Source organism: Galeopterus variegatus, unplaced genomic scaffold, assembly GCF_000696425.1.
Source record: "Galeopterus variegatus unplaced genomic scaffold, G_variegatus-3.0.2 Scaffold2980, whole genome shotgun sequence".
Taxonomy (NCBI): domain Eukaryota; kingdom Metazoa; phylum Chordata; class Mammalia; order Dermoptera; family Cynocephalidae; genus Galeopterus; species Galeopterus variegatus.
Genome location: NW_007729091.1, coordinates 118,677 through 133,330, shown reverse-complemented (window position 1 = coordinate 133,330; position 14,654 = coordinate 118,677). Strand labels below are relative to the sequence as shown.

Sequence of the window (14,654 nt, the reverse complement as noted above, 5' to 3'; positions counted from 1 at the left end):
GTAGAACAAAGGTCTATAAGAACTCATTGCAGAAAGAGTTGGGTATACTATATTAGGCCTCCAAGTTATATTTGAACGCACAGGTACCACCAATAGCATCCGTGAACATGAGGCACATTTTGGAACTAAATAGAATTCCATCACCGAAACTAACCAGGACAATTGTATATTCAACCAAAGAAGAAATGAGCTTTATGTGGGCTTAAAGAAAATGTTAACACAAGCACAGGTAAAAATTTTATTTATGAATATGTGGACACATGACTTTGGATCCAGCCAGCCAGTGATATAAATAAACTTGAGCAAGAGATTCAAGCTAGAGGATATATATGTGTGTGTGTATATATGTATATATTTTTGTGTGTGCATAAGGCTTCTTGGAGCAGTGCCACAAACCTGGACACCAACCAACAGAATCACTTCCGTCCTTTGAAATTTCCATTAAGAGCAACACAATGGGGGTAATTATGCCAGGATGCTCCAAATCGCTTTTTCCATCTTGTGCACTCACATGCCCGCCAAACATGAAATATTCGTCTTCTCCCTTCCACTGTGATGGTTGTTGAACTTATTTTTAGTGTCATTTGATAAGCCTTTGTGCTCGCAGAGAGACATCCCACTGACCCAGCCACTGGTCATTGTCTATACCAGTTCACATCAAAGCAGGCGCGCTTTGTCAGGTTTCGCGTCGAATATCCATTTCGCATCTGAAGTACAGTATCGAAAGTGACTAGATCATTTGAGCTTTTTTCTTCAGCTGCTGCCTTCTTCCTCCCCTACAGTGCTTCTGCTCATGCTAACATAATTTGGCATCGTCGATGTGACACGATGGTGGTTTTTCTAAAAAATGATAATACATACATCGTCAATGTTTTGTGATGGTGACACTCCTGAAAATATAACTTATAAATTGAAGAAAGGAAGTCTTTTTTCTTGACTGAATCAAAACCAAGGTAGAGTGCCCCTCGAAATCCAAGTAATGCACATACAGTAATAGGTCATTCAATGTCAAAAGGCATAAAAAAGATGAGCAAAATCTTCACAGGCTGCTGCTTGCTGTTGCCTTTAATTATATTAATTAAACTTTGAAATTTTCATGCAAAGAGAGTTGCTGGCTTGTGACGCTGAAGAGCCCTTGGAGACTTGAAGGAAGAAAAAACCCTGAGCGGAAGCTTTGTGGTTACTGCTTCCTTTAAATTAAAAACAAAACAAACTCCTAGGTATGTTTACAGATATTAATGCTTTATGCACTACTAAATCGTAAACATAGGAAAAGGGGGAAATCTACCAGTCATAGGGACAAGTTCTCAAATCATGAGTCCCTTAAACTCCACTCAAGATCTGTGGTTAGAGGCTATCTTCCTGTGGAATAACGCTCTATTAATTTTCCCGTCCCAAGTGCATAATGAAAGAAAGGTGTCTTCAAAACTAAAGGGCAAAATCTTGCTTGCTACCAATACCTTGAGGCATCCTGTCTACATTTTGTCATGCGTGTGCACTTTTCAGTGTTAGAATGACAAGATTTTCTAGTCAGAAACTTCCCGTAAGGCATATTGTGATAGGGGACTTAAAAGGATTTTGTGATCTGACATAGCTATAAGACAATGGACTCCTTTATTTGCTTAGCCTGGTGGGAAATTTCATACTCTACTTATGGCTAAAGATCTTGCCATATAAAAACACAAGTGCCATGTTTCTGTGTAAAAATTTACTGTCTCCATTGAAGGCCCACAATGGCTAGTGGTTTTGTGGTCCATGTTTGGATACCATCTTCATGTTGCTGCTGCTGCTGCTTTTTCCTCCTGTCCACATTCAAACCAACATTCTTGTATAAATCATAGAATGCAGATTGACGCTCCTCTTTATTTTCAATGTCACGAATCATGAGCTACCACTGAGTTTCATTGCCTCCCGTGTACAGGGCAGAACAAGTGTTTGAAGATGGTGCAAGCAAAGCAGAAGGTAGGAAAAAAAATATTTCCTGACTAAGAGGAATTAAGCTACTCTTCCAAAAACTTCTGAAATGCACTTGACTTTTTTCCTTTGGTTGGAAATCAGCAGTGGGGAAATGTGCCATCTTCATACCTTCTTGGTCTTCCTGCTTTTCTTCTATTGAGATGGAACTCGGGAGAAGTTTATGCACCGGCCCTGAGGAAAGAAAGAAATCTTTATTGAAATAGTAAAGCAATTATGAAAATGTATAAGAACACTTAGTTTTCCTACCATGATGTAATAAATGATTACCCAAGGAAAAGACAATGTTAAGATGAGACATGAAGTCATACATTGTTTTCATTGAGTCAAAGCACGGTGGTTCATACAGATCTTTTCCACAGTAAGCTTACCTACACTATGCTATGGTAAAATGAGTATGTAAAAAACATTATAGAAATAGAACTTTGTTACTGCTCTCTCAAGTACAGCATTACTATAATAGTAACAGACATATCAAAGCCACAACCCTATATGCTTCTTTCTACAATGAATTAAAATAAAAATATTCTCTTATGCAATCTGGTGCTTCTACAATGTGTACATGAGGAGCACATTTAAGAAGTCGCAAGAGAATAAGGATAAGGAATTGGGAGAAAGGGAAGAGATGCCATCTCTTTTTGATTCCATTTTATAAAAGGCTTTTTGCTAGAGATGTATTCTTGATTACGTCCACTGGTGCTGACCATTTCTTTCGATTACACACCACCATGATGTGTTCTTTCCAGATGGTGTCTATTTATTTGCACTGCACATTTCCAAAGAGGATTTCCACTTCAATTCCATAACACTTCAATCAAGGTTGTGTAGACACATTGTTCCAAATATAATTGTAAATAATCCAAAAATTATTTGAAAACAGTTTCCAAATTAAAGGAGCCCCTCCTGTCATCTCCTTGGTATGATACTGCTGATGCACTGTTCTACATAAATCATGTCCAGATTCCCCAACTGGCCCAAAGCTAATATACTGCTTTCTAGTTTAGGGTCAGGATTATTATCCTACTGAGATTTTTCTATTTCCTATATCATCTGCTCTCAAATAACTTTAGATTCTAAAGCTTCTTTTTTTTTCCCTCTAAATGTAAGTTTATTTTAAACATCCAAAGCATGATAAAATTCAAAAGGAATAAAGAATATTGTTAAAGAAGAAAACTTAGAACATAAAAGTAGGATTTCTGTCTATTTCCCTCTCAAAAATGAGAGTAAATTTGGAAATTTCAGTGATTAATTAAGAAACAGAAGAGCATAAAAGCAAAAGAGAACTAGGAGTTTCCATTAGCTTTTGCTGAAAGGCAAACATTCACCTAATTATCTGTCTTCTAGATAATATTGGAAACAACATTATTTACTACAACTTCCAATTTTATTAAATACTTTGTGCCTAATGTCTACAAATCATATCAGTGCAAAAGGAAGTAGGGAAAAAGGTAGAGAGAAGATTACATTAGAATGAGGTCAAAATTCCCTGTTAATACAATGGTCATAGGGCATCTACTCAGACTCTATTCTTGTATTATCTAGAACTTTCAAACGAGATTTTTTCAGAATGAGTATTAAGTGAAGAGATGCTCTTCTCCAGATTAGCTGAAGGAGCTTAGTATATCCCCAAAAGACAAGAAAACGTTTAAAATGTTATTTTTATCATGTATCCCTTTCCTAAACATTTTTTTTTCCAAGGAGGACAGGTAGGAAAATAATATCATACACAAATATTTGAGGAAAACAATAATGCAGTGCTTTTAAACCACAGTAGTGTAACTTTATATACATTGAGAAATAAATTTGAACCATGCATATTAAACAGTGAGGAACATTAAAAACATTATCTTCTGGCAATTTTCCAGAACCAAACAAATATCTGAGGAATGATATTATGAAAATAAAAAAAGACATGAATTAATGACATCATTCTCTTGTGTATTCATGGACCAAACATGTAAAAGTTTTCTGTTCTGTATAATTTTGAAAAGGATTTACCCAGAATCTTTTACTTGAGTTTCATCACTTATTAACTGGATATAGATAAAAGGTTCCTTCTCTGACCACTTCTCTTCTGCATACCAAATTAATCTTGATGACCCTGATTCATTTACTTTAAGCAACTGAATAGTTTAGCAAGTGATATTCATAGTCTACCTGAATTCTCAAAATCACTCCAACACCAATTGTTTTTCATGGCTTATATCAGGAAGTGAACCTTCTGAGGACAGGCATATTAACCTATGAGTGGCCCAGTGGGATTTTCCCAAATGCTAAGAACCATTTACAGTAATTCAAAGCTGAATTTAGCAGTATCAGTTTACAAGTAGGCTATAAATAAGAAAAATTATACCTTGTAATAAAAAGGAAGATATAAAAAAATAAGTAAATAAGGCAAATTTTACTTAGGCTTTCTTACTTTAAAAGGGAGATGAATTCATTCTAGTGGGGCAGTTTCTCAACTTCTAGTAAATTTTAAAATTTATCTCATTAAGGATTTGAAGCAATGGCATAACTCTATTTTTGCTCATCCCCCCAAACAGCTAAAATGCCAATGAGGCTTTAAATGGATCCAAATTACTACTCTGCACCTCAGTTTCTTTATCAGTAAAATGAAGATTAACAATTGGACCTGTTCTTACGATTGTCGTAAAGATTAAACCTGTTAATATATACAAAGCACTGAGAACAGTGCCTGACATATAGCAAACTCTTGATAAAAAATAGATATTGTGTTGTCATTATCTCCCCACTACAATGTCATCACATAGTATCTAATATAGAGCAGACTTTTGAATACTCACTAAGAAACGAATGAATGGATGGATGATAAATGAACACCTGACATAGACTTCCACTGGTGGTGGAGACAGACTTCAAAAATGGGAAGACAGAATAAGTTATGAATTAGAGGAAAAGAGGATTATAAAGAAGAAAAATAGGATAGTGGAAAAAGAGAGAAAAAATATGGCAAAAATGGCTGAAAGTTGCTGTAAAATGGAAAAGATAGAAAAGTAATGATCAAGAAAAAAAAGCAGTTTTGGCTAGGAGGAAATTTTTATTCAGTGTTCCACCAGGCGTCTTACTTTCAGTGAATTATTTCATGTTGGCTGCTACCATCCACTTACCAGAATATTCTAAAATCAAGGCAACACATCCTGGCTGAGAATGGACATGATTAGATGGCTGTGGCCCTTCAAATACACCCAATACTATCTTACAAAACACATTAGTGATAATGTGAACTACATTTGAGGCCATGGATTTTGGGCTGCCATTGATATCACAGCAAGAAGTCTATGCCAGAACACTGCACAGCAATTTTTATTTGCAGGAAATGGGATATGACAAGGCTTGCAGGTCTGTCATGTCCTCATGCTTATAATACCCACCCAGTAAAGGTATGTTATTAAGGTAACAAGCAAAGCAACGTAGAATAGCTTGAATATACAACTTATCAGAGAATAGTACAGAATGGAAAGTAGTATTAGTTAATAATGTTTATTTTTATGAGGATAATCCACTTTTGTGACAAATAATACAAGTACTGAAAATAAAAAAAATGTTAACTTAATGGTAATGGTTTAGTAAGAAACTATTCAACATAACCTAAGTACAGCCAGCACTACAGATGGCCCTCTGTATCCATGGGTTCCATATCTATGGATTCAACAAACCATGGATTAAAAATATTTGGAGAAAAAAAATTGTGTCTAAACTGAACACGTACAGCCTGCTTTTTCTTGCCATTATTCCCTAAACAATACAGTATAACAACTATTTACATAACATTTACATTTTATTAGGTATTATAAATGATCTAGAGACAATTTAAAGCATACGGAGGATATGTGTGGGTTACAATCAAATACTATGCCATTTCCTATCAGGAACTTGAGTATCACAGGTCTTGGTATATGCAGGAGGTCCTGGAATCAATCTCCCATGGATACATAGGGACAACTGTACATACATATGGATGTATATATTTGTAATTTTAATAGCTTATTCTCTGTGTACAGGTTATATCAGTATCTGGTGACAGGACTATGTAGTCTCTAAAATAAACTGCGTTAAAATTGCAATATGCTAAAATAGAGAAAAACAACTTTTCTGTTAGCAAGAGTTCAAATGAGTGTGTAACATTATACTTATGTTATATTTTACAAAATAATTCAAGAACTCAGGTGGCTTGAGTGCTTAGGAAATAATATAACATCTAATACATTATAAAATTAATATGAAGAAATAACAAATTTTCTATATTTTCTGAGTTTTTAATTCAATATTTTTTCTAAATTATTTTCTTGACTTAAAATCATGTACTAATCATGAATCTAAATCATAGGTAAAATCTAAGTGTGTTGGTTGTGATGCTTTAGGGACCACCCATGCTATTTTTTCAACCAGGCAATCAATACAACTAATTTGAATTTGGTATCATACCTTATATATATCACTCAGTCATAAACTTTAACAATAATATTTAGTCACTATAAAATTGAATTCAATTAGTGTCTTAAGACTGTATTAGTTTAAAAATGAGCTATGAATATATTCCATTCTTTTGTCTTAGGAATATAACACTCCTTGGATGCAATGAAATCATTGTTAAATTTATTCATTTTGCATGACATAAGATATTATGAGTAGAATTTCTTAAATATTAAAAAAAAATAAAGGATAGGCAGAACAAATACAGAATTTTACTGCTGACTTTAGGTTACAGTCAAACACATTTCAAGTCCATTTAATTTAGAAGTCGTGATAATTCAGATATTAAGTTGTAGTAGATTTTTCTCAATATATTAAAGCATCACTTAGGCAAATTAACTTTGAACAAGATTACTATGGATATGTTTACTAATTTAAAATAAAATGTTTTATAGTATATAAGAAATGCATTTGTATATTAATAATTGACCTCATTGTATTATGATGTTGGTATGGCAACATTTTATTTGCATAGTAATAATTACAGCTTAAAAGGAATAAAACTGCCTTCCTTTTAAAAGCACACTGCTTTATGCAACTTTATATTGAGCATATTACTTAATTAATGAGCTTTTGTGGCAAGAGAACTTTCATGCACTGCTAATAAATAATAGGTGAAACCTATACAGTAAACAAAGTATGTAAAAATGGTCTTTAAAAGTTTATATTCTTTGATTCAGTAATTTTGGAAATGCAGCCCAATAAAATAGCTGCACAGAGATTTTTAAATATTTACCATTGCATTTTTATAGTAGTAAAAAATACAACCAATTTATATTTATTTCTTCCCAACAATCAGAGAATATGTTAAATTATAATTTATCTATCTATAATTTTTCAATAGTTTTTACACATTAAAATAGAAAACTTTGTAAAGATGTAGTAAAATGGTAAGTGAAATCATAAGAAAAATGTCAAATTGTATATATAAATGATTGTAATTATGCAATATATATCTAAAGAGTAACAGACAATACACCGATATGTTGTGGATAGTGGGACAGCATATACTTTCTTATATTCTATTTTATACTTTTTCTCTACATTTATATATTTTCTAATTTAAAAAGGAACATAATCTAAAATAGGAACATTCTATTTTATTCTTTTTCTGTATGTTTATATATTTCCTAACATAAAAGGAATAATTTTCAAAGAGTAAATTCAATCAGCAAAAATGTAATCCTTTCTAAACATTTATATTTACGTGTATTTGAAAGTCAGCTCAGGAACCTGTTGGCTACTCACTTTCAGGAATCACCACAAACTGCTAACTATGCCAGAGTTTTTCTGCACCCAACATTCCCATAGGTGAACTCATGTACTCCACTCTGGGCTGTATTTTACAGTTAGTACCTTGGTGAACTCATCTGAATGTAGTTCTACTCAAGAGTGCACGTGTATGGCAGAGAAAGAAGACTAGTAAATTTATAATCTTATAATCTACAGTCAGCATTTTCTTATAAGTACATAATCTATAGTCAGCCTTAAAAATATTATATCTATAGTCGGCATTTTCATTTTTATTAGACAAAATTGTAGGAGTTTCAATGAAATACCTGTTCAAGCATTTGGCAAGGTCACACAAAATTAGCTATCTAATTTTTTGAAATATGTTTGTGTGCACATTTGTGAGTACATGTCAGCACATATGCACAGCCTAACTCACACCCTTTACACACAGGAGTTCATTACATTTAACTATGAATACAAGGAAGGCACTTTAATTTTCACCCCACAGCAAACTTTCAAACCACATACCCAGTATCTAGGGCGCGTATTTCTCGATTCAATTAACAACATCAAACACTTATACCTCAGGTACTCAGTGATAACTTTTGAATCTTTTCTCTCCAGATTAATTGGCAAACTACCTTTGAGAGAGGGGCTCTGAGTGGAATGCTAGCCATTTATTTCTCTAGGTCAGTGATTATTTTCTCATATGATAGTCCATGAAATCCTGTGGGTTCTACAAGGTGCCTCAGAGGCCACCGTGGTTGAGGTGGAGCACGAGAAGGGAGCAAGTAGGTACAACTGCAGGCCTCTCAAACCTGATTCAATCCAAGGATCTCCACTCTCATCTGTCTTTTAAAACTGTAATTTAGTATAAGATTTTATCTGCACTAAAATATAATTTAATAATATTATTCCAGATATTTTTTATATGTAAATAGATTCATTAATTTTTTAAGTGACATGTATTAATTATACGTATTTATGGGGCACAGAATTATATTTCAATAAATATAATTTAATAATATTATTCCAGATATTTTTTATATGTAAATAGATTCATTAATTTTTTTAAGTGACATGTATTAATTATACGTATTTATGGGGCACAGAATTATATTTCAATTCATGTATACAATGTAAATTGATCAAATCAGGGTAGTTATATTCATTGTCATGAAAATTTATCATTTCTTTGTGATGAGAGCATGTGAGCTCTTCTCTTCTACCCATTTGAAAACATGCAATAAATTATTGTTAATTACAGACTCCTAGCATGACTGTGGACCACTAGGATTAATTTTTCCTATCTAGCTGTGATTTTCTATTAATTAACCAACCTACTCCTATTCCACCATCCCCCTCACCTTCCCAGCCACTAGTAACCACAATTTTACTCTATTTCTATAAACTCCACTTTTTTAGGCTCCCACATATGAGTGAAAACATGTGATATTTATCTTTCTGTGCCTGACTTATTTCACTTTACATATTGCCATCCAGTCCCACCCATGTAGCCACAATGACAGGATTTCATTTTTCTTTTATGACTGAGTAGTATTCCATTGTGTATATATACCATGTTTTCTTTATCAACTCATCTGTCAATTGACACCTAGACTGATCTTGGCTATTATGAATAGAGCTGTAATAAACATGAGGATGCAGATATCTCTTCAGTATACTGATTTTCTTGCCTTTGGATAAATACCCAGCAGTGGCATTGCTGGATCATATGATATTTCTAGTTTTTTTAGGAATTTCCATACTGTTTTTCATAATGGCTGCACTAATTTACATTCCTACCAACAGTGTATAAGAGTTCCCTTTTCTTTGTGTCCTCACCAGCTTTTTATACTTTTTGTCTTTTTGATAACAGCCATTCTAACTGGGGTGAGGTGGTATCTCAATGTGGTTTTGATTTGGGTTTCCCTGATGCTTAGTGATGTTAAGCATTTGTTCATACACCTGTTGGCCATTTGTATGTCTTCTTTTGAGAAATGTTTATTCAGGTAATTTGCCCATTTTTAAAATAAGTTCATTTGTTTCTTTGCTGTTGAATAATTTAAGTTCCTTGTATATTCTAGATATTGATCCCTTGGTGGATGAATAATTTGCAGATATTTTCTCCCATCCTGCCAGTTGCCTCTTCACTTTGTTGATTATTTCCTTTGCTGTGCAGAAGCTTTTTAGTTTGGTATAATCCCATTTGTCTATTTTTGCTTTTGTTGCCTGTGCTTTCAAAGTCTTCTCTGTAAAATTTTCGCCCAGACCAATATCTTGGAGTGTTTCCCCTATGTTTTCTTGTAGTTTTATAGTTTCAGGTTTTACATTTAAATCTTTAACCCATTTCGAATTGGTTTTCATATATGTTGAGACATAGGGGTGTATCTTCTTTCTTCTGCATATGGATATCCAGTTTTTCCAGCACCATTTACAGAACAGGCTGTGCTTTCTCCAATGTATATTCTTGGTGCCTTTGTCAAAAATCAGCTGGCTGTAGATAAGTGGATTTATTTCTGGATTGTCTATTCTGTTCCATTGGCCCATGTGTCTGTTTTTATGCCATTGCCATGCTGTTTTGATTGCAGCGTATTTTGAAGTCAGGAAGTGTAATGCCTCCAGCTTTGTATTTTTCACTCAGAATTCTGTTGGCTATTTGGGGTCTTTTGTGGTTCTATATGAATTTTAGCATTGTTTTTTCTATTTCTGTGAAGAATGTCATTCTTATTTTGATAGAGATTGCATTGAATCTGTAGATCTCTTTGAGTAGTATGGTCATTTTTACAATAGTAATTTTCCCAATCTATGAACATGAGGTGTCTTTCCATTTTCTTGAGTCCTCTTTAATTTATTTCATCAGTGTTTTGTAGTTTTCATTGCAGAGATCTTTCGCCCTCTTGGTTAAATTTATTCCTAGGTATTTTATTTTTTTGGTAACTGTTGTAAATCATATTGCTTTCTTGATATCTTTTTCAGCTAGTTCATTGTTGGTGTATACAAATGCTACTGATTTTTGTATCCTATAACTTTATTAAACTTGTTTATCAGTTCTAGAGTTTTTTGGTGGAGTCTTTAGGTTTTTCTACATATAAGATGATGTCACATGCACACAGGAATGATATGAAATCTTCTTTTCTAATTTGGATGTCCTTTATTTCTTTCTCCTGCCTAATTGCTCTGGCTAGGACTTCCAGTACTATGTTCAATAAGAGTAGTGAAAGTAGGAGTCCCTGTCTTTTTTCTGTTCTTCGAGGAAAAGCTTTCAACTTCCCTCCATTCAGTACGATGTTAGCTATGGGTTTGTCATATGTAGCCTTTATTGTGTTGAGATACTTTCCTTCTATATGTAATTTGCTGAGATAGATATTTTCACATCTATGTTAAGTCAGTTCACCAGTAAACTATCCATATACCTAGTCTCGGTTTCTTCACTTCTCTTTAGAAATGCTTTTATAGATCCCTGTTAATAATACAGCATTATCCTTCTAATTTTCAGTCATATGAAGATCCCATATTACTTTTGTTCATATAAAGGGAATTTTGCATTTTGGAAAATTGTTATTGATGACACTGATATTAAGCGATCAATTCTTTCTGGAGTTCAGAGCTGGGAAAAAGCTTGTAACTTCTGGTATATATTTACCTTTTATTATAAAATGGCAACTATATAACTCAACCTGTTTCTCTTTATGCCCTGGCCGCGATCAATTCTTTCTGGAGTTCAGAGCTGGGAAAAAGCTTGTAACTTCTGGTATATATTTAACTTTTATTATAAAATGGCAACTATATAACTCAACCTGTTTCTCTTTATGCCCTGGCTTTCAGGAAGCTTGGATTTACAGGGTGTTCTAAAAGCAACTGCTATCCTTAATGTACATCTACCCTTAGTGTACATTTTTGGCATAGCTTTAACTTGACTTTGGCCATGACTATTTTTTAATTTTTATTCTGCAGAATAAAAATTGTATTGTGTTTTTATTGTATTTTTTCCCTGCTTTAGAAGTAGATTACATCTACCCTTAGTGTACATTTTTGGCATAGCTTTAACTTGACTTTGGCCATGACTATTTTTAAATTTTTATTCTGCAGAATAAAAATTGTATTGTGTTTTTATTGTATTTTTTCCCTGCTTTAGAAGTAGATTGGGTATAAGCAAATGTAAACTAATACAGATTTCTTTCTTAATTCTCAACTTTCTCAATCATAAAAAATATCAAACTCATCTTAACCTCTAAAACCCTCCAACAAATGTATTGTCTCAATCTCTACCTTATGCAAAAAAGACCATATCATATATATTTCCCTTCTATGTTGCGTTTTCTTATTCTGGTAGGACTTAATGAAGGACTCTGCAGAGAGCTGCTGTCAAATGCTGATTAATTTGAACCTAATCTGAACTAAGTTAACATAGATAAACAATATGAACTTGAAGTTTTTGTATACAAACATGTTGAAACTACACTATTCTTCATGTAATCCCAAAAGTTGTTCTAAAAGAATAAATCCCCTGAGTCAAAGACTGAAAACTTAATTTTCTTTACTTGCTAGGAAAATATAAGAATACGGTTCTTCACAAACTAGAAATTTATTAACATTCCCAGTTCATCTCTTAGAACAGAGCTCTATGTGGAAGCTTTACTCTATTACAAACTTTCCCTCAGTATAAGAAGGAACAGAATGTATCAAGAATGGATCACAAATAAAACTCTGGTTATAACAAGGGCTAAGTTTACAATCAGAATCTGTCAGCGTTAACTTTACTAAGTGATTTCCAGGCAATAACTAGTACTAGGAACAGAATGTATCAAGAATGGATCACAAATAAAACTCTGGTTATAACAAGGGCTAAGTTCACAATCAGAATCTGTCAGCGTTAACTTTACTAAGTGATTTCCAGGCAATAACTAGTACTTATTAGAGTTAAGACTTTTAATAATATTTCCCAGAAATTATTGTTGGTAATACCTTCTCTTAGGCCTCATAAGTAGAAATACGAAGAGGATGCCTCAAAGAAAAATGTCTGATGTTATGTTACTACTCTGCGGTTAACTAAACCAAGAGATGAAAAGACAAAAACAGGAAGTGACATATCTGCTGTTGTGACATATATCAGTATATAGCCCCCAGCTCCACTGCAATACTTAAAAACTGATTTCACCTCCTCATTTTCACTGTGGCCAGTAAGAGCAGCAAGTGCCATGTTTCCCATCTCTTCAGCATTAAAATTCAACTGGCATTAACAACTGTGAGCTCCTTTACTAGCTATCTGCACAGGATGTATTTCACTGCTATAACTGTTATGGTATTATGGTCAAGTGATAAATATCCATTGACAAGCTGAAGCAAACAACTGCACTTTAGTTTAGACTTTTCTAACAGATAGCTGATTTATTTATCTCCACTTCTAAACCTTCATGCTCTGTGCAACAGTAAACAGTGATTCAAGTTTAAAATTGTACACAAAGCACAGATACACATAGACACAGGCACAGAGACAAATCAAAAGGTCCAGGAAATCACTAATGTAAGCAGAGGTCTGAGAATACAATAGACTTTTTGAGTGGAGACTTTCTGTAGCAACTGAAGGTACAAGACTGAAGAGAAGGCACATAATATTATCACTCTATCTTTCCCTCTATGTATATATAAACACACACACACTCATATTTTTAAATAATCTTTGCTCTAAATAAAACTGCAAGATTTTGAGCTGAAATATACATTTCACATACTCTTTTCTAATAGAAGCTGAACCTATAAATGTCCTATTTTACAGTAGAGACCATGCACACCATATGGATATTCAGTAGATGTCATGAAGGGAAGTGCTGAGTTTGCCTAAATAATTTACCTTCAAATTTTTTAGTGTCTTTATTCTGTCACGGCACCTGCAAAATTTTAGTGACTCTACACATACTGTTAATATTTATTTTGTAAATATCTATTCCCTAATATTTCTTGAAATTCAGGCATATAGTTGGCAGTTAATAAAACACCTAAACCATACCTCATAATAATAAGATACAAAATTGATTCTTCTAGATTATTAATTGCAAGCAAAATATATATCTATATCTAGATGTAGATGTAGATGCAGATATAGATATAATTTTGACAGTCCTCTGGAAATCATTGTTGGCAATACCTTCTTTTGGGCTTCATAATAAATTAGAATGAGAAGTTGAAGTCCAAAAGACAGATAGATAGATAAATAGATATATAGATATAGATATAGATATAATCAGAACAGAATTCTGTATATCCTTACAGATGCTTAACATTTATTTTGTTGGACACATCATAGATAGTGTAGGAATGATTTTCCAGTTTCTAATCTCAGAGTATAGATTATGTCTTAGATCCTAAACCAATAGTTAAAGATTACTTAGAAATATACCTTTAAAACAGTAGAAAAACAGAAAATAATTTATGCACATTACTGGTGTTCACAAAAATTGAAAACAACCCAAATATCCATCAGTAAGAGACAAGATGAATAAACTAAGATACTGATGAATAAAAGAATACTGTAAATAATATACAACCATCACAAAGAGGATGATCTCCATACACCATTACGAAGTAATGACCCTGATTTATTAAGGAAAAAAAATCAAGGTGTAATAGTATACACACTGTACTATCTTCTAAATAATATACAACCATCACAAAGAGGATGATCTCCATACACCATTACGAAGTAATGACCCCGATTTATTAAGGAAAAAAAATCAAGGTGTAATAGTATACACACTGTACTATCTTCTTATAATTATTTTTTTGTGATGGTAAAATATATATAAGATTTGCTATTTTAACCATTTTTAAACATATAAATCTGTGGCATTAATTACATTCACAATGCTGTGTGATCATCACCTCTATTTCCAAAACTTTATCATAAACTCTATACCTATTAAGCAATAACTTCCCATTATTCCTTTCTCCCA

The 14,654-nt window shown here is 33.1% G+C and overlaps 1 protein-coding gene across 1 annotated transcript in view; it reads right to left on the bottom strand.

The window, feature by feature from the left end:
* Window positions 1–224: 224 nt before the first annotated feature.
* The window catches only part of ANTXR2 (anthrax toxin receptor 2), a gene marked incomplete at its 5' end in the record, with an annotated part of 116,333 nt that continues 101,903 nt past the window's right edge, over window positions 225–14,654 (bottom strand). Inside the window, one exon of the mRNA XM_008583621.1 lies at window positions 225–2,148. Coding sequence (XP_008581843.1) covers window positions 2,110–2,148 — 39 coding nt within the window. The remainder of the gene's footprint in view (window positions 2,149–14,654) is intronic.